At 37.3% G+C, this 21,312-nt stretch overlaps 1 protein-coding gene across 1 annotated transcript in view; it reads left to right on the top strand.

Annotated features, from left to right (window-relative positions):
• Positions 1 to 21,312, top strand: part of SLC9A6 (solute carrier family 9 member A6) — a 50,037-nt gene that overhangs the window by 10,165 nt on the left and 18,560 nt on the right. The window contains 10 exon segments of the mRNA XM_086389154.1: positions 258 to 335; positions 608 to 684; positions 989 to 1,101; positions 3,369 to 3,474; positions 9,797 to 9,938; positions 12,058 to 12,163; positions 12,459 to 12,547; positions 14,838 to 14,951; positions 17,407 to 17,518; positions 18,725 to 18,878. Of these exon segments, the coding sequence (XP_086245280.1) occupies positions 258 to 335; positions 608 to 684; positions 989 to 1,101; positions 3,369 to 3,474; positions 9,797 to 9,938; positions 12,058 to 12,163; positions 12,459 to 12,547; positions 14,838 to 14,951; positions 17,407 to 17,518; positions 18,725 to 18,878 (1,091 nt within the window).

The raw sequence follows: 21,312 nt of genomic DNA, 5'->3' as shown, positions 1-21,312 counted from the left end.
TTGAAGAGTGTTACTATCATTTTAACCTACTTTGCATAGATAGGATGTAACTGATTGTTCCAATGCTATCTCCTTGTCATTTGGTTGAGAAGTGGAACACCAGCTATCCTGTATGAAATATTTTTCAGTTACCACAATGGTACTGTTCTTGCCTTTCACCAGTTTAACATTTAATCTTTTTTTCTTTTTGCTCATTTCATAGTGTAATAAGAAATCTTCTGAGCGAATTCATCTAAAAGAACTCTTTATTTTAACAGGTTACTTTTGATCCAGAAGTATTTTTCAACATATTACTTCCTCCTATCATATTTTATGCAGGATATAGCCTGAAAAGAGTAAGTGCTTTTGTATTTCATATGCTTTGAACACCCTTACACTCCACGGGCTTTACTATCGCTGCCGCTCAGAAATGGCCAGCTCACCCCTCGCTTCTCCCTCTCCTGATCCTTTTGAGATGCTGAATTTAATGCCTGTACGAAGTCTCTCTTAGTTATTTCTTTTAATGGATAATGCATTTAATATTAGCATAGTACACTAGAATATGAAACCTTTTCTTTTAAAAATAATTGGTGAATATTCTAACACAGTAAAACTTTTTTCCTATCAGAGACATTTCTTTCGAAACCTTGGGTCAATCCTAGCATACGCTTTTCTTGGAACTGCAATTTCTTGTTTTGTAATTGGGTGAGTATTTGAAGCTTAAAACACTTTTAGCCTTCAAATTATAATTTTAAAATAATGCATATTTGACTTCTGCAATATTGTATTCTTGAATGTGTCTAAGGACTTTTGTAGTAAAATGTATTCATATAGGTAATAAGTTCTTTGAATTTTCCTTAAGGCTAAGGCATTACGATATTTAAATGACATGCAGTAAATGCGGGTTTAGTCACAAAGTACTAATAGTAGACCCGTCTTATTCTTACTGTATTCTAACTTCTTTCGCAGTTGATGTTTTTTCTAAAGTAGACATATGTTTATTGAACAGATCAATAGTGTATGGCTGTGTTACACTGATGAAAGTAACTGGACAACTTGCCGGAGATTTCTACTTTACAGATTGCCTGCTGTTTGGTGCCATCGTATCAGCAACTGATCCAGGTATGTTTTACATGAATATGGAGCTTGAGTACTTAAGGTGTACAGTGTTTTTTCAACAACACATGTGCATGTATTTCTTGCTTTGAGGTGTAGAATTCAGTATTAGGTATTCCCCATCTTGCTATACTTTCCAGTTGTGGAAGGAAAAAACAAAATTCATGGATCCTTTTGGCTTAAGCACACAATTTTTTTCCTCTTTATTATATGTCCTAATACTGGTCCACAATTTGATGCTTTTTAGATGAGGACCGTAAAGCATTTCCTTCAAGAATTTTAGGTTGGTCTCTATCCCAGGTGACAGGGTATAGAAGACAAACTGTATTAGTTAAGAATGGGCAATGATGATACATTTCCTTTCAAGCTTCTAGAAAACAGATCCCTAAAAATCTGTTGACATTTAGCTAATCTGAATTTAAGAGTAAGAAAAATTGTTCTAAAATGACTGTTAGAAGGCCATTATACAAACAAGTGTGATTTGGGGCCATTGGTGGGTTGTAATATATATTAAAGAGCTATTTTTAGAAAATTGGCTTTCTGATTATGGAGTAGTTTTGATATTATCGTGACATGACAGTGAATTTTGTTGTATTGAGTTAGATGAGTTAGACTGTATTTTTCCTGATATAATATTGGTGATCTTCACAGCTACATTCAAATTAAGAATTTAGAGCATGTTTAGGCTGACGATGTAGGGATAAGAGCAGAGATTGCATTTTTTGAACTAAGGACGCAAGTTTTCTTTTACTAGATTTTGTTTTCTTGGTAGGTTTGTTTCGTTTTACTCTTTGACCTTGTAAGTTAATTATCTTCTTTAATTATCATCCAGCATAATCAAAGTTTATCTCTGAATTCCTGTGTTAACTCTGATAACACAGGGCATTATAGAATGTGGGAAAATATGCTCTATACTCTGTAAGAAATGATTTTAAGAGCTCAGAGGACATTTTAGAGAGGCATTTTTGTAGTCTGGCATTTTTAAAACTGAAAAGCAAATCACCTCCTTAAAGACAGTCGAGACTGCCCCCTTGTTGTTTGTAGCTATTCCCATTATCAGTATGAAGATGGGATGGTTTTTGCAGGAAGCTAGTGGTCTCTGTTCTCCATATTCTCTTACTGGAAGCAAAGTCCTCAACTTTTCAAAGTCTAGGAGAAATCTCAGTCAGTTGGACTGGCTACATTACTTAAAACTTCTGGTTTTGTTTTAGTGGGAGTATTGCCTGGATGGCTCAAGCAGAACTGTTTTGCTTATATAAAGCTGAATGGTTATATTTCTTCTGAGTTATATAGGTATTTACCCCTATAATAATTCTATTATTTTGCAGTTGTTCACTTGATAGAAGGGGGAGCCATAGGTTCTTTTTAAAATTTTACAGCATTGTTCCAGCCCTCCTTTTTGCCTTCTCTTGGTTAGCTTTGATATCAGGATATTCCGGATGAAATGCTTTGCAGTGGACACTTTATCTTTTAAAGTACAAGCTTCCTGTTTTTTAGTTGGCATTTGAAGAGGTTCTCCCAACTCTGGTTGTAATAATCTTTCATGTTTGCTTGAGTTTATCTAGCAAGTGAGCTGTACGTGACTCAGCAATTAAAGTTACAATGCAACTTCAGTCTCCTCTGATTTTCTAAGAATTCTCATGTAATGGTTTTCTAAGAGAAGGTTTTTTTGTTTTTGTTTTTTTTTCCCCTCTCAAGCTGAAATAGCCTGATAGTTGTCCTCTTATTAAGTTAAATATAGCACCTGTAATTCTGGTCATAAATTTTATGCCAACCGGAAACCAAACTCGTGTTTTCATTTCCCACTGTCTCTGCTAAGCTGGTATGCTTGAAATTTACAAGTCAAATAGAAGTGAGTTATAAGGCTCCAAGGAAAAAATGAAGTTTGCAGCAGGAAATGCTTTTTGTAATAGTCTTCTTTATCAAAGATTAATGATCACCTGGTCTGTAAGAAATTCTGAATGTATTTTTTATGGGAAAGAAATGTACAAGGCAAGATTATTAGCATTTGCATAAAGAATGTAGGCCAACTCAGTCCTCCAAGGTTATTTTTGACTGTTAGAAAAAGGAAGGAGATATTACAGGTACACAGTTAGGGAAAAGAAAAATATTGACATAAAATTACTGAATCTTTAATATGGTATGAATGTTTGTTAGGATTGAATTCTGAGATGAAGAAAGGAATTTCCAAATAACTAGTATGATTATCTATGGAGGGAAATATGTTATATTTGTAATGTCTTAATATTCCTGTGACTCTTTCTACTTGCTAGTGACTGTTCTTGCCATATTCCACGAGCTTCAAGTTGATGTTGAACTCTATGCACTTCTTTTTGGTGAAAGTGTCCTCAATGATGCTGTTGCCATAGTGCTCTCTTCGTAAGTGTGTTTTTTTTTTTTTTTCTTATTTTATTCTCTATGTCGAAATTAGGATTCTAAGAACCAGAAGTCACTTATTGAGTAGAGTACATTATGAATAGAAACATTTGAAAAACTGAAGCATTTTCCCCTGTGAATAAATATATACTTATAGATAACATGGAAAATTCATAGAAACCAAAAAAAGAGGGGAAGGAATATATGTATATGCATGGCTGATGCAGTTTGCTGTACAGCAGAAAATAAGACAACATTGTGAAGCAGCTATACTCGAATAATTTTTTTTAAAAAAATGCACAGAAGAAAAGGAAGAAAAAGCGACATGTATCCCTGACACCTAAAGACAATTACTGTAAGCATTCTAGGACATTTTAAAAATTTCTTTTCTTCTATACATAATATTTTTATATAGTTGTGATTGTAGTGTATATGTAATTTTGCATTCTGTTTTAACATGGACATTTTTTCTTCAAATTGAATTTTTTGGCATAGCTATATATTCACATGGTTCAAAAATCAAAACTATATAGAAAGGTATACATTGAAAAGTCACATTCTCACTCCTGTCCTCATCCACCTATCCCCTCAGTCCCTTTAGGTAACCATTTTTATTAGTTTCTTGTGTATCCTAGTGTTTCTTCAAATGCAAGCATGTATATGAATAAATATTCTTAATTTGCCTCATTTCATATTTTAAAAGTAGCATGCTGTATATGTTCTATACCTGACTTCCTCTCACGTAACTACATTCTGGAGATCTTTCTGTATCAAAGCCAGGAGTTTCTCATTCTTCATTTACAGGCACATAGTATTCTGTGTACAATACTATGAACTGTACTGTAGTTTACTTAATCAGTCTTCTATTGCTGGAAACATAAAGGGTTTACAATTCTTTGCTATCTTAAATAATGTTGCTGTGATTAACTTTGAACTTGCCTGTTTTATATGTACATTAGTATATTGATTATTGGTAGGATAAATTCTCAGAAGTGAGATTAGTGGGTTAAAGGGTAAATACATTTGTAATTTTGTTAAATTGCTAAAATGCCTGTCAATTAGCTGTTTTGCATTTTAGCCACCAAATTATGAGAGTGCCTGTTTCCTCACAACTTCACCAACATGGCAGACTTTGCTATTTTTGCCAATTTGATGATTAAGAAATACTTCATACTTTAATTCATATTTCTCTTATTTAACATAATCATTTCAGAAACTTAATTTTTAGAAGTGCTAAGTAGTATACTTTTTAAATTTATTTTTTTAATTGAAGGATAATTGTTTTACAGAATTTTGGTAAAGAATCTGCCTGCAATGTGGGAGAGCTGGGTTCGATCCACGGGTTGGGAAGATTCCCTGGAGAAGGGAATGGCTACCCACTCCAGTATTTTGGCCTGGAGAATCCCCATGGACTCCATGGGGTCACAAAGAGCTGGACACTTTTTGAAAACAATGAAAATGAGCAGTATTTTAATCTAAGTATAGAAATCACTATATATGCTACTAGAAGATATTTGCAGGTGAAAGAGTGGATGTGAACCTCTGAGGAGCTGTGGCCTGCCAACTCACTCCTACTAAGCAAATATCTAACCCTATAGACAACTGCCTTTACTCTACACCAGAACTTTCTACAAGAGAGAAGTAAAACTCCCTCACCTTTCCTCCTTACTTTTATTTCTCTCCTTAATTTCCACTTCATTAACCATAAAAGAGCAGTCAGTCACTGACTCTGGTTTACACAACTTGATTTACCCCATTGTCTAACTGCAAAGTGGAAAATTATCCTTTCTGAGATGTAACACTAATTCCTTAAATGTTGTGCATGAAGATGTGCGAAAGATCAGATCTTCTTTTGTGAATGTAGTGCATATAAATTCTACCCCCTCTACCATATTTATTGCCAGAATTTTTTGCGACTGTGGTGGCTCAGATGGTAAAGCATCTGCCTGCAGTGCAGGAGACCGAGGTTTGATCCCTGGGTAGGGAAAATCCTCTGGAGAAGGAAATGGCAAACCACTCTAGTATCCTTGCCTGGAAAATCCCATGGACAGAGGAGCCTGGTGGGCTGCAGTCCATGGGGTCTCAAAGAGTCGAGCATAAGTGAGTGACTAACACTTTCACTTTCGTAGGAGGTTCCTAACTGAAGTGCTTGGCATTACGTTTTTCATCATCTTTCGTTTGCCTTTAAAAGTACATTAGATAGCTCAGCTGGTAAAGAATCCGGCTGCAATGCAGGAGACCCTGGTTCGATTCCTGGGTCGGGAAGATCCCCTAGAGAAGGGAACGGCTACCCACTCGAGTGTTCTGGCCTGGAGAATTTCATGGATTGTATAGTCCATGGGGTCTCAAAGAGTCGGACACGACTGAGCAACTTTCACTAGATGTGAATAGTCTACTTTGTGTTGACTTCTGTTTGGTGATTTTCTAACGTGTATATTCTGTAGAAACAGCCTTGTGGAAAGAGGGGGACCCCTTCCTGAAGGACTTCTCTTAGGCAGTTAACAGGTTAAGATATCCATTCTCGAAATTTATGTTAGAAGTTGTTTTTATTTGTTTTTTGACCTGTTAGATTGACAGTAACTTTTTTTGTTGTTAATGTCAATACTTTAATCTGGTGAAGGTGGAGTGAAACTGATTCCCTCATTGCTGTATGAGGTAGAGCTTATGTACTGATAGGGTTGTGTATACCTAGAGATGGTCTACGTTGAATAGTATTCCTCTGAACGGGTATACCATGATTACCCTAGAGACCTAAGTTCATACTAATTTAAAATATGTTTTGAGGGTCATTTACATTTTATAAAATGTAAGTATGAGTAGACAAACATGACAGAAACTGTTTAGCTTTACTAGTCACCAGAGATATGCATGTTAAATTAGTGGCCATTTTTACCTATTCAGTTACCAAGAACAAAATTGTTAATGAAAAATAGTTACTGCTGGTAATGGTCTACTATAGTCATTCTTAACTGGGGACAGTTTTGCACCATTACCACCCCCCAACCAGGGGATATTTGGCAACGTCTAGGGACATTTTGGTTATCAAGAACAGGAGGATGTTGCTGTTGGCATCTAGTGAGTAGAAGCCAAGGGTACTGTTAAATAATCCTTCAATACACAGGACAGCACCCACTACCCAACAAATAATTACCTGGCCCTGAATGTTAGTAATGCTGGGATTGAGAAACCCTGATGTCGTTTTAAAACTGCATCACTTGTACATTGTTGTTGACGTTGAAATTGGTAGTACCTGCTCTTTTGTATTTTATCTTTTGTCATTTATGATAATAAATTAATACATGTTTTTAACAAAAATTTAAAGTATCTGACTTAGTAGAAAATTCCGGAGATTTCAGCTCTCAGAAATAACCACTTATTAATGTTTTCATCCAGATTTTTTCCATTAGGATATTAGCATATGTATAAATAATATTAATTTTTAAACAAAATGGCATAGCACTGTACATACTTTTCTGTAACTTTCTTCTTTCACTTAGACATTTACTACATTAATACCTCCTTTATCCCATTGTATGGATACACTACCAATGTACCTCTGCAGTTCCCTTGCTGATTAATATTTAGTGTTTTCTAATATCGTATTATTGTGAATAGCACTGCAGTGAATATATTTATATATAAATCTTTGTGAATCCTTGAGAGTATTTCTGTAGGATATTTTTTGAAAGTAGAATTTCTAGGCCATTGGATATCATTACTAAAAAATGAGAGATATAGTCATATTTCCCTCTTAAAATATAATAAAGATTTAGTTGAAAGCTATTGCTCAACATGTAAAAGCAGCTATAGGTTTAGTTAATACCTTGTTTCTAAGAATGTAGAATGGGAAAACAGTCCAAAATTTGTAAAAAGCACAAATATGTTCTTTCACACTGTTATTTATAGTAGCAAAAATATTAGAAGCAACTTTAAAATGTCCAATAGTGAGGAAATGGTTAAATAAATCATGTTATATCCATTTGGACCATTTTGATGTCTTAAAAAACCACGACTAGAGAGACTGTAGTCATTCTTATTGTCAGTTGAAGAAGCAGAATTCAGAACTGTATGTTCACTATGATTACAACTAAACATGAACTAGCATGCATGTAACAAAAAGATTGAGGACATAAGGAGAAGGGGGTGACAGAGGATGAGATGGTTGGATGGCATCATTGACTCAATGGACACGAGTTTGAGCAAACTCTGGGAGATAGTGAAGGACAGGGAAGCCTGTTGTGCTACAGTCCATGGGGTCACAAAGAGTTCGACACAACTGAGTGACTGAACAAAAACAAAAAGAGGGGGAAGAAATACAGAAGGAAAATAAGAGATCTGTCAGGGTAGTGGAATGATGGGGTGATTTTCCCCCCTAAATTGTACATTGTATTACTCTCAAGATTTTTTTTAAGTATTCATAAAAATGCTGCTGCCTCAAGTTAAAATGTTGACTGATGTAGAAAAGATGAGTTAAGATTTCAATCCAGAGGCCAGCATTTGAAAAGGAAGAAGACAAACCTGTCATCTGTTCTCAGCCCACCATGCTTTTCCTGTACATTTTAGTGATTAAAGAATAAAATGATGATTAATGTGAATCTTGAATTTCCATGAACTACTCCAGGGAAAGTGATCTCAGAAGGCCTTGCATTGATACTTTGTTCCTGTCAGCATTTTGAAAACTATGGCCAGAGAGAAAGAACGTTGTTGTAGCAGTATTTCCTTTCTCCAGCCAGCTGCTATATTTTCATGCTATAATATAGTCAACTCTAATTTACAGTGGTAGGGTCGTTTATGTGTAGGTAAGATAGTATGACGTGAAAAGCCATTTCATATTCACTAAAACAGTAACAGATCTACCAATCACAAAATGATCTGGTCACTTTGAAGATTTAAATGCAGATTTTATTATTTTTTTAAATTTAATTTTATTTTTTAACTTTACAAGATTGGTTTTGCCATATATCAAAATGAATCTGCCACGGGTATACATGCGTTCTCCATCCTGAACCCTCCTCCCTCCCCATACCACCCCTCTGGGTCCAACCCAGTGCACCAGCCCCAAGCATCCAGTATCGTGCATTGAACCTGGACTAAATGCAGATTTTAAAGTTTTCAATTCAGATTGAGTCTCAGAAATTTCTATATTCCATTACCAGAAATTCATATTGGAGTTATACTTCAATAAGATAGGTAAAATTAGGAAATGTTAGCTTGGTCTTAGGTTTTGTTTTGTTTTTTAACTTAACTAGGGAGGTGTGAAGAGAACTTAGTGTACATGGTATAGCAATGTCATTTTTTAGCCTCGAATCAGAAAAAACAAAAATCAGCAATTACCACGGGGAGAATTCATTATATTCTTAGGAATGTGTTTCTTCTGCTTCTTTTCTTTGACATGACTTGTGTGATGTCTTTGAGTCTGGATTCATTATATAAACACTGGTACTCAGTTAACTGTGATGAAAACTGACTTAGTAATGGTAGGTGCTTTTGCCAGAGACCCACTAGCAAGAGTGATTTTCTCAGCTGTGTTTAGTTCCTGGGGCAACTGTTTCAAAAGAAGTATTTTTAGACCAGATTTAGACTATGAGTTCAAGATGGAGAGTGTCCCTTCTAATTACCTGTCTTGGCCTCTTACAGAGTGACTTTCTTTCAGAAGTTTAGGTGAAGGATTCAGCTGGGTATGCTAAAAGTACTGTTGAGTGGACTCTTAACTCCTTGGAAGGCCTTTCAAGCCCTTCTATCTATAAAAGTCCATTTCAGTGAGTGAATAGATAGGAGGTTCTGGGCCATCTGGTATTCTAAAAGTTGAAAGGGTTCTTTAGTCATCCTTTTTATTTTTCCCGTAGGAAAAACAAAATGTGACTGGATTGAGTATTGAACAGTGTTCTTTATATTTTTATGCATACTGTGTTGGAAACGTGGGAAATTTTTCATTAGTTTGTTCATATTATTAGTACGTTAGGGCTTTGAGGCACTCAGTACCAGTAAGTAAACAGTCACAAAAGAATAGTGCTGCGTGGTATCTTGAGACGGGAGGAAAAGGCTTGGTTCGACCTTCATAAAAAGGATCTTACTGAATAACATGTTCTACCTTCTGAAATTGTCACTTAACAAAAGCTGAGTTTTCTTGTTAGCTGATCCACTGCAGCATGTTTTGGTAACCTTTGGTCCTTATTTTGGCAATTCAAATCCAAAGTTTTGGGGTTTTACCCCCTCTTATTTCATCATCAAGCTTGACACTAGGTAATTTTTACAATTTTTTAGATAATGTTTTAAAAGTAAAAGTTGCTTCTCGAAGAAAGAGCCATTTCTTTCTCTTTCGTAGCTCAATAGTAGCATACCAGCCAGCTGGAGACAACAGCCACACCTTTGATGTCACAGCCATGTTCAAGTCTATTGGGATTTTCCTTGGAATCTTCAGTGGCTCTTTCGCGATGGGTGCTGCTACTGGAGTGGTGACAGCTTTAATATCCTTTTATTATACTTATCTTTTCTTGTTAACTTTACAGAGTAATGTAATACTGTGTTCCGTGGTCTCACCTACTTCTGCAATTGACATCATGTTATAATTATTAACCTTATAAGCAAGTGCTTGGTTTGAATTAGGCAATCATCTTTACCAGTAAATAAATAAAAGAATTTCATTGCTTTGTGTAGGGCTTCATGCCCTTAAACACTCACTATGGAATTCTGTTTAGACATAGTGACCTTTTGGGGGTGAATTTTAAGGGAGAAGGCAATGGCACCCCACTCTGGTACTCTTGCCTGGAAAATCCCATGGATGGAGGAGCCTGGTGGGCTCCAGTCCATGAGGTCGCTAAGAGTCGGGCACGACTGAGCGACTTCACTTTCACGCATTGGAGAAGGAAATGGCAACCCACTCCAGTATTCTTGCCTGGAGAATCCCAGGGACAGAGGAGCCTAGTGGGCTGCCGTCTATGGGGTCGCACAGAGTCGGACACAACTGAAGTGACTTAGCGGCAGCAGCAGCAGCAGATTGAATTGATATAAAGGTAGATATTTTCCAAAGAGCCCCTTGGGTGTTCCATGTGGCTGTTCAGCCTGGCATCCTTTTGCTCTTCATTTAATAGGACGAATAGGAATGTATGATCTTGATACCAATTGAATAAAATAAAGTTCCCGGCTTAGGATAGATGGGAGTTCATCTTAGCTCTCACCGATTTTAACCTTATGCTCTCAAGTCCTACACATTACCACTAGTTTGCTTTTAGAAACATTGAGCCAGTCATTCTTGTATTCATTCAAAAATTTTTCTTTTTTTCTTAGTCATTGCAGTTTCACGTTCATAAGTTAAAATATAATAGAAAATGACAGTTTAATAAATGAATCTAAATCTTCTGTTACTGGATTCTTTAAGTGCAAGTATACCTAAACTTCTGGAACTTCAATTTTCTGTTTTATGTCAAGCTTTTAATTCTTCAAAAAAATTTCTTGATTATCTGTTATATACCACATGCTATGCCCTGTGTATCACAGATAAACAAGGCCTCTTGTGGTGTCTGCCTTTTGGAACTCCTACTATAGAAGAATTGCTGGCACTGCACTCCATGGGACCTCAGTGTAGGAAGGTGGAGGGTGAGGAGAGCGTGGAAGATGAGTAGGATTTGATCTCTAAAGAGCTTCCAGCTCCAGAACTTTCAAGGTACTTTCATAGAAAACAAATACTTTTCCAAGAATATATTCATTTTCTGTACTTAGTTTTGTTCTGGAAGAAGCTTGTCTTAGGGCTTTTTTTCAGGCACACTGAGCCTTAAAGGGACAGTGAAAACAGTTCTGAAGAAGGACCAGGCCAGCTAGTATCTCTTTCCTAGCCTAAGTTCCTTGAGGAACTTTATCATTGTGTTGTAGTACACATTTGTTGAAGGGAATGTAGACTCCAGGCTGAGATTTGCCACAGCTTGATACAGGCCCTTCCACTGGCAACTATCAAATACTTGTTATACTAGTATGAGTGAGTGACATGCCTCAGTTTCCTCATGGGATACTCTACATCACAGAGAAGATTAAACATCAAATCTCATGAAAATGACATTTTTACTAGGTATAAATTGCTATTATTATGGAAGCTGTCTTGCTTTGGGTCTCAAATTAATAGAGTTGGCATATTGTGTATCTGATCTGTCACTCCTGTCCTTTACTGTCATGTTTGTTCTTTACTTGGATTAGGAAGGCAACCCACTCCAGTATTCTTGCCTGGAAAATTCCGTTGACAGGGGAGCCTGGTGGACTATAGTCCATGGGTCTCAGAAGAGTCAGACACAACTGAGTTACTGAGCACGCACACACACTGTTCCTTACTGCATGGTTTCTAACAAAGCATGTGATACCCATAGAACAATTGGATGGACTAAGCTGTAGAGCTTCCTCATGGAAGGGAGGACTGCTGACTCCTTAGTACAATGCTTGTGTTCAGAATTTCTTCACTTTGGTGCCTCCTTATTCTGTGACTTTTGTGTTAGAGACTAGAGAATCCTTCTGCTTTCAGGCTTGCCTTGCTTCAACTATTATTTTTTCTAGTAACACTTCTGTATTATGAGATCTTGTTATCAACCTTGACAGTCTTACGTGACAAAGTTCACCAAATTACGAGAGTTCCAGCTGTTGGAGACGGGCCTGTTCTTCTTGATGTCCTGGAGTACCTTCCTCTTAGCTGAAGCATGGGGTTTCACAGGTAGGTTACTTTCTCCTTTTAATTGTAAACCCTTATAGGGAGTGACTTAGCCAGTGATGTTTTTTCTATGTGTGGACCAACTCCTCTAGTGTTTGAGCACTCTTGTTAGGGTTGGCATTTATGCTATCATTTTAGAATGTAAAAGATTTTCAGTGGAAGCGGTTCCTCTCGACAAAGTAAGTCACAACTGAAAAATTTAACACTAAACATCTAATTTACTTCTATGAATAAGATCCTTAGTATAAAAGTTGGGAACACGCCTTTGATGTGAACTCGGAACTCATTGTCTTTATAGGTGTGGTTGCAGTGTTGTTTTGTGGCATCACACAGGCCCATTATACGTACAACAACTTGTCCACAGAGTCTCAGCATAGAACTAAACAGGTAAGAGAAACTATAGTTTGTCAATAAACTTTTTTTGCAGCAAACAGTTTTTTTTTACTTTAAAATAATCTTTGTTCTGTTCAAAGTGATGTCTGCTCACTTCAGTTCCTCTTCTGTTGGCTCCAGAAATAGATGAGACTGGCAGATTGAAGGGTGACAGCTTTTAGGGTAGAGATAGATCAGCAGAGTAGCCAGGGGCTGTTATTATTGTGATTCCAATGGTCAGTTAGCTTCTTTTCCTTGTTTTCCTCTAATAGCTTTTTTTCTTCTAGTTTTATTGAGCTATAATTGGCATACAGCACTGTCTTAAGTTTAAAGTGTACAGAGTAATGGTTTGATCTGTATACCTCATGAAATAGTGACCACATCATGTCGTATAGATACAAAATTAAAGAAATAGGAAAAGTTTTTTCTTGTGATGAGAACTCTTAGGATTTACTCTTAACAACTTTCATATATAACATATCACAGTGTTAATTATATTTATCATATTATGCATTACATCCCTAGTACTTGTTTATCTCATAACTGAAAGTTTGTACCTTTTTATTTCCTCTATCCAATTCCCCTCTCCCTACAACTTGCATTTGGTAACCACACATCTGATGTCTTTTTTCTATGAGTTAGTTTATTTTTGAAGTATAATTGACCTATGACACTGTGTTGTATGTGTATGCTCAGTCACTTCAATCATGTCTGACTCTTTGTGACCCTGTAGACTGTAGCCCATCAGGCTCCTTTGTCCATGGGATTCTCTAGGAAAGAATACTGGAGTGTATTGCCATGCCCTCCTCTAGGGGATCTTCTTGAACCCACATCTCCTGTGGCTCCTGCATTGCTGGTGATCCTTTACCGCTGAGCCACTGGGGAGGCCTGTAACACTATGTTAGTTCCTCTTATACAGCATAGCAATTTGGTTTTTATGTACATTTCAAAATAATCACCATGATAAAAGATAATACCTTATTATTGACTATATTCCCCAAACTGTGCCTTTCATCCCATGACTCATTTATTTGGCAACTTAAAATTTGTACCTCTTAATCTCCATCACCTATTTCTTTTCTTCCCCCAACTCTATCCCCTCTGGCCACCATCTGTTTGTTCTCTGTATCTATAACTCTGTTTCTGTTTTTTATTCTTTGTTTTTAGAATTCACATATAAGTGAGGTCACATAGTATTTGTCTTTCTCTGACTTATTTCATTTAGCATAGTACCCACTAGGTCCATCCGTATTGTTGCAAATGGCAAATTTTAATTCCTTTTCATGGTTGAGTAATATTCCATTGTGTGTGTGTGTGTGTACACCACATCTTATCCATTCATTTATTAATAGGCAGTCAGGTTGCTTCTATATCTCGGCTGTTGTTAATAATGCTGCCGTGAACGTTGGGGTGCATATATTTGCTGATCTCTTAAGTTCAAATGCATTTCCCCCCCTTGCCATGTTTACTGTTTTTGATATCATATTTTACATCATTTTGTTTTATCTCTTATTGCAGATATAGATTATTTTACTACCTTTGTCTTTTAACCTTCCTACTAGCTTTATATATGGTTGATTTATTACCTTTACTGTTTATTTGCCTTTATAAATGAGATTTTTCCTTTTATAATTTTCATGCTTCTAGTTGTGGCCTTTTCATCACAGTGATGTAAACAGGTGGAGGTGGGCAGGTAGCAGGGCAGGGAACAGAGCACAGGACTATAATGTGTAAGCCCTCACTCTCTTAGTGAGGGCTGAGACCCATGTAAAAAGTGAAATCACATGGCAAGCTGGTGTGAGAGTTATCATGAAGCACTCTGTACCAGGATAAAATGATTTGAACTGGGTCTTACAGCCTGTAAAGAGGGAAGTGTCTGGACCTGCCATATTTAGGAATTAATTGAGTCAGGGTGTAGAAGTCGAGGGTGGCAGGGATACCACTTAGGGTCCATCCCCAGCAGTATCGATGGGAAGTGATGAAAGTTAGACTAACACAGTGGCTGAGACAACCAAGAACATTCCAAAAAAAAAAATTGGCAGGGTTTGGAGGATGAGGGTGAGAATGACTGAATATGGGAATTGAAGAAGGGAAGTTGATTGGGCAAGTGAAGGGGAAACATTTATGGCTTTTTCTGTGGGACCAGAAATGTCATCTCTACATTTGCTTCCCTCTGAATCGCATGTTTTGGAGGATATACATGAACATTACATATTTGAAGTATCTGTTTCAATATCTTAGTAATACTCATGTTTTCAAATTATGTAGATTTTTACTGGACTAACCTTTTGAAATTTCGTTTCAGTTGTTTGAGCTTCTCAATTTCTTGGCAGAGAATTTCATCTTCTCCTACATGGGACTGACACTGTTCACCTTCCAGAACCATGTCTTTAACCCAACATTTGTAGTAGGAGCATTTGTATCCTTTATTATGTATTCTGTTTTGGAAACTTCTTTTTAAATTGAGATTTGCACGTGTTTTCTTGGGGGTTGGATGATTGATAAGAATTGATAAGATTGATAAGAATTGATAAGGATACATATATTTTTAATATAAATAATATGTATAATAATATATATAATATTTTCCTCTGAGCGAAGTAAATAAGGATTTCAACTCTTTTATCTAGTCTATGCTATTTACGTTTTTGTTTATTGCACAAATAATACTGACAGATTGAAATGACAAGAAAAAGTCTCTTACCATTCTGCCAACTCCAAAAGATAAAACTGTTTGTCCTCTGTTACTGAAGGGAAGAAAGAGAGATTGGATGATGGAGAGCAGTTTGCAGTCTGTGCCACAGGGCAGTAGTTGAAAGATGATGAAAGATGGAAGGAGGCTTGCCCACTCTTTCCCTCTCCACCACCCTTCTTTTTCTCTTTCTCATTGAGTTTTTAAAACCTAGTTGAAAAGAAGACACTGATTACATGAAAGAGAGCAAGCAATAGTGCCAACTTCACAAGAAGGCAGGAAGAGATGGAGTCCAAAGCACATGGGGAGGGATGGGCCTCCAGAGGGAGGAAGCACAGTTCCGCCATTGTTCCAGGAGAGGGTAGAGTATGTAGAGATGAAGTATGTACATTTCCAAGATGGCATTTCTCTGATTACTTCTATTTTTATCTGAAAAGCAGGAGGTGAGATCATCTGCTGAAAGTGAGATAGGAGCAGGTGGCCTATCAGTTATCTATTATGTAACAAATTACCCTAAAATTTAGCAGCTTAAAACAACAAACATGTTATTTTGCAGTTTCTGAGACTCTGGAATCCAGAAGCAACTTAACTGGCAGGTTAAGTTGGCAGGCTCCAGTATCCCTCATGAGGTTATAATCATGCTCTGGGCTGGGACTGTACTCTCTCAAGACTTGACTGGGGATGGAGGAGCCACCCCAAGCTCACTGACATGGCTGTTAGCTGGAGGCTTCAGTTCTTCTCCACGTGGACCTCTCCATGGGGCAACTCACAACATAGCTTCCCCAGGGGAATAGAGTGAGATGAGAGAGCACCAAGATGGAGTGCAAAGGGCCTTTTATGACCTAGTCTTGGAGACAGTGTGCCATCTGCCTTCTGCTGTTTTCTGTTGATCACACATAAACCCTGGTAAAGTGTGAGCTGAGACTACACAAGGGTGTGAATACTAGGGAACCCTCTAGGAGGCTGGCTCCCATAGATGATAGGAGTTTTGAGGAAATAGTTGTTGCAGAGAGTAGAAAAGTGCATTGAGCAAAGAAATGCAGTAGAATCGCTGAGCGGTGTTAGGAACCCATTTGAGTTTGAGGAATAAATCTTAAAGTAGAGTCAGCCTGCCCTGTTGTATTACTTTATCCAGGACTATTTAGCTATAAGCATGGAGAAAACAGATAGCTGAGTCCATCTGAGTTTGGAGTTTTGTCAAGTTGGTGCAGTGAAAACAGAGGGGAAAGGGATTGCTGAGTATTGGAAAGAGTTTTATTAAGATGCGTCTAGAAAAGGAAATGAAGAGGGGAGAGGACTGACTGATGGAAAAGCAGAGGGGTCTTTGGACTGGAGGTCCCAGTGAAATGGAAGAATTATCTGCAATAGATGGATGTGAAACATGGAAAGAGAAATTGTGGTCAGAGAGCGGGATGTTTGAATTAGTGATTTTCAAAAGAAGTAGTATTTTAAGAAACCACCTCAGAATGAAGATTCTGCCAAAAGAGATTGTTGGAAATATTTTCTTAGTTAAAACTCTAAGTAGGATCTGTGTTAGAAACTGAAGTATTACTGAAATACTATTCTACCGAGTCTTAGTCTTCTGAGAATGAACTTCAGGCAGAAACAGATAAAGCCTTATTCATAAGAGAAGAACCTTGACTTGAAGACTCCCATGAGATCAGTAACTTCATATCCTGCTAGTCTTTGAGAAATTTTTAAGCAGTCAAGTGGCTTGAATCCACAATACTTACCCAGAACCAAGGCTAAATATTTTCTGTAGGTTTTTGAGTCTGTTAAGAGTTGAAATTCCTCAAAACAGAATCCTACCATGGAAATTGACTCTTAGCAGGAGATACTTGTTCTCCTTCTGGCTGTATTTGTTAGGATATAGGTTTGGTTTCATGTGGCAATTACCAAAGTTAACCAAAGTTTAAAAAAGATAGAAATGTATTTCTCTCTCTTGTAAAAGTCTGAACTGGTGTAGCAGGCTCTGCTCCACAAAGTCACCAGGGACCCGCACAGCCTTGTAACCATCCTTAGGGAGTTGTCCTTGTTCTTAGGGACCCAGGTGGCTCCCCCCTCAATCGTTAGCCATAATAGCAAAATCCTAGAAATAGTACAAAAGTCCAGTGATAGAAATGCATGGTCTAAATAACGTTAACAATAAAAAGAATTATCCTTAACCTATTAATAATTTTAGATTGCTATTTTCTTGGGAAGAGCTGCCAATATTTACCCCTTGTCCCTCTTACTTAATTTGGGTAGAAGAAGTAAGATTGGATCAAATTTTCAACACATGATGATGTTTGCTGGTAAGTTTTAACTCTCTATTTCTTGCCTCCTCCAGTAAACAACTCACCGTGCATATACCAGTCTGATTTTAGATGGAAATAATATGCCAATAATATATTCAGTGCAGTTCAGTTGCTCAGTTGTGTCTGACTCTTTGCGACCCCATGAATCACAGCACGCCAGGCCTCCCTGTCCATCACCAACTCCTGGAGTTCACCCAAACTCATGTCCATAGAGTCGGCGATGCCATCCATCCATCTCATCCTCTGTCGTCCCCTTCTCCTCCTGCCCCCAATCCCTCCCAGCATCAGAGTCTTTTCCAATGACTCTTTGCATGAGGTGGCCAAAGTATTGGAGTTTCAGCTTTAGCATCAGCCCTTCCAAAGATAATATATTAGACTCCCTTAAACATTGAAATCGCAGCCTCCAATAAAACATCCTTTTTAAAAGTGTCCCATTCCTTTCTGTGGGAGTTTTCTCATGTTCTGGTTCCAAATTCCCAGTTCAGAACTATGTTAAGTGTAGTGGAGGAGGTAAAGATGAACACATTTTCACACAAAAATCTGTATGTGCATGTTTATGGCAGTTCTCTTCATAATTGCCAAAACCTGGATACAGCCCAATTGTCTGTCTTCCAGTGAGTGAGGGAGTATGCAAAATAATGGCACCTCCATGCCATGGAATATTCCTCAGTGCTAAAAAGAACAAACCAGTGATACATAGAACATATATGGACCTCAGAGGCATTGTGCTGAGCGAAAGAAGCCAGGCTCAAATGGTTTCATTCTGTATGTTCCATTTACATGACATCCTCAAAAAGACAAAAACCCAGCAATGCAGAGAAAATCAATAGTTACCAAGAGTGTGGTAAGATTATGAGAAGTTAGACCAAAAAGAAGGTAGCACAAAGGAATTTGGGAGAGGGGTGATGAAACCACTGTGTCTCGGTTGTGGTAGTGGTCACACACCTGTATACATTTGTCAAAACTTACGGAACTGTACACCCGAAAGAGTGAACTTTAGTGTAAGTACATTTTACAATAGAGTTTAAAAAATTATTAAATGATCAATGCTTGTGAGTATCATCTACTAATTCTTTTTGTATTTGGTTGTATATACCTACGTATGTTGAAATATGTATTTGTTCATGCTATTCTAAGGTCTCAGAATGTACCTTATGTCTGAATTTATGAAGTTCATGTTGTCCTCCTCCTATTCCCTTGTAGGCCTTCGTGGCGCGATGGCGTTTGCCTTGGCCATTCGAGATACGGCCACTTATGCCCGGCAGATGATGTTCAGCACCACACTTCTGATTGTGTTTTTTACTGTGTGGGTATTTGGTGGTGGCACCACTGCCATGCTGTCATGTTTGCATATAAGGTATGTATTGATTGGGGACCTCATTTTAGTATTAAAATGTAATTTGTGTTATTTTTCTTTTAACCATGAGAGAATTTTAAGCTTAGATAAGTCCCTAATATTTCATTTCTTCCTTATAATAAGTATATAACATGTAGCACAGAAAAAATGGAAAATATGCAAAGGAAGGATAAAAACTATTGTTAACACTTGGAGGGATGTCTTTCCAGACCTCTTGCTCTGCTCCATGTATTTTTTTTAACAAAAAGAGGCAACACTGTAGGTACTCTTATAAACTGATTTTTAAATATAATATAGCATAGACATTTATGTTAGTAAATATCATTATTTTAATGGCTGCTTATATTGTAATTTATTAACCAAATCTCTACCATTGGACTTTTGTGTTGTTTTTAGGTTTTTGTTATTACGGCTGAGAATTTTGCTCTTACTATGATTAACAGTGTGAGTGTTTGGAAATGCATATACCAATGTGCACTTGGCTATTTCCTTAGGATGCATTCCTAGAAGTCGAATTGCTTGGTCAAGGGATATGCATATATTTAAGGCTTATTATTCTTATCTCCAAACTGGATCAAAAATTTTCTTGTATCTGCAGCATATGAGACAGTCCAATTTATCCCAGCCCAAATCAACAACTAGATATTATCATTCTTTCTTATCTTCATGATCAGCACTGTTTCTGACCTGACAATCCAAGGCCAAGGTTGTAAGATCTTAGTCTTGAATGCACACTAGTTACTGTATTCAGTTGGAAAAAGCTCTGTTGTATCTCAGGAGTTCTGCATTTGTTTCCATGGGTACAGCAGTCTATAGTTAAAGCCGTTGTAGGTTTTACTTCTGTGTTTGCTGTAACTTCATAGATCTTGAGAGCTACTGAGCTTCCAGAATGTGTAAGGTTCATTAGAGAAAATAGTATTTCTTTCACATCTTACAGAGTCCATTCTCCATTTTATGCCTTTCTTTTAATACTCCAAATAGCAACCAGCCCTAAATCAGACTTTGAATATTGTTATGATTGTCTTTCTCTTTACTGTTCTAATCCTTTTATTACAATTCCTGTGCTGTTATTGTGGATAATTAAAAATACATCAAAATAATGTTCTTGTAACCCTGATTATTACTTTAGGGAGGACCTGGCATTTGTTGAACACCTTCTATGTGCTGGGCATTGTGCTAAGTGCATTTGATATATTTATCTAATCACAATCACTCCATTTTACAAGTGGGGAAATAGAGGCTTTAAAAGTTTCTAGTTGTTCAAGCTCATAAATACCATTAATGGTGGACAGAGGAGCCTCCAATCTCACTTGATTTGTCCTAGACCTCTGTATCAAGAAATGAGGATGGTCCATTTTGGAAGGATTAAACTCCTTTTTTTCCTCAAGAGTTTTAAAACAAACGTTCTTCCTTATTCTACTAAGGAAAACAAAGCCAAAGCTAAATGTAAGATAATTTAGGAAAAATAACACTCTTAAGTGGAATCTCAGTGTTTAGGTAAAATCAGTTCTCTTCCCTCATTGCCTTTCACACGTACTAAACCAAATACCCATGTTTACCCCACCCCCCAGAAAAAGCTCCCCCAAAACCTACCTACTCACATAAAGCTGAATCCACCTCACCAGCTTTGCAAGCTCTTTGGCCCCATCTTGCCTGTCCTGTTTGGCATTCAGTTGTATACATTATCATACAGTCTTAGGTTAACTATTATTAATGTTGTTGTTTGGGGGTTTTTTGGCCTCTTTGCAGAGACTGGAATTTAAATTTCTCTTACCTCCCCCCAAATTTGTTGAGTATAATTGTGAGAATACTAAAAAGTCCTTCAGTTTTAACATATATGCAGGATTAGGCTTGACTTTGAGTTCTTGCCCCTTTGTTTAGTAATTCTGTGATCCTGAGCAAGTTCTTTAACCTTTCTAAGCCTCAGCTTCCCCATTGGTAACATGTGTGATAGTACTTTCCTCCAGGGTTGTTGTAAGGATTCCTGAGCTCATGTCTGTAAAGCTCTTAGTACAATACTTCAAATGTGCCTTTTATTCATTTATTCAATGAATACTAACTTAGCACCAGCCATGTTCCCAGTGCTGTTTTAAGGTGAAATTTAGTGGCCGTCAACTGGCAGCAGTTCCCCACAGGGGCATTTGGCAGTGCCTGGAAACATTTCTGATTGTCACAGTCAAAGAGAGGGGGCTGCTACTGGCATCTTGTTGGTAGAAGCCAAGGATACTGCTGAACATCCCACGAGTACACAGAGCAGCCCCCACAACAAAGAGTAATCTGAGCCAAAATGTTGGTACTGCAAAGGTTAAGAGACCCTGATCTGGAGAGGTACAGTGGTAGTAACAAGATAGAAAAGGTCTCTGGTCTCATAAAGTCTGTACTGTAGTGGGAGAAGACAGATAGTAAACTGGCAAGTAAGTAAATGAAGATGACT

Source organism: Bos grunniens, chromosome X, assembly GCF_055505025.1.
Source record: "Bos grunniens cultivar Pamir isolate PY7600 chromosome X, Bosgru_T2T1.0, whole genome shotgun sequence".
Taxonomy (NCBI): Eukaryota; Metazoa; Chordata; class Mammalia; order Artiodactyla; family Bovidae; genus Bos; species Bos grunniens.
The sequence above is the reverse complement of the archived record's forward strand: the minus strand, read 5'-3'. Positions and strand labels throughout refer to the sequence as shown.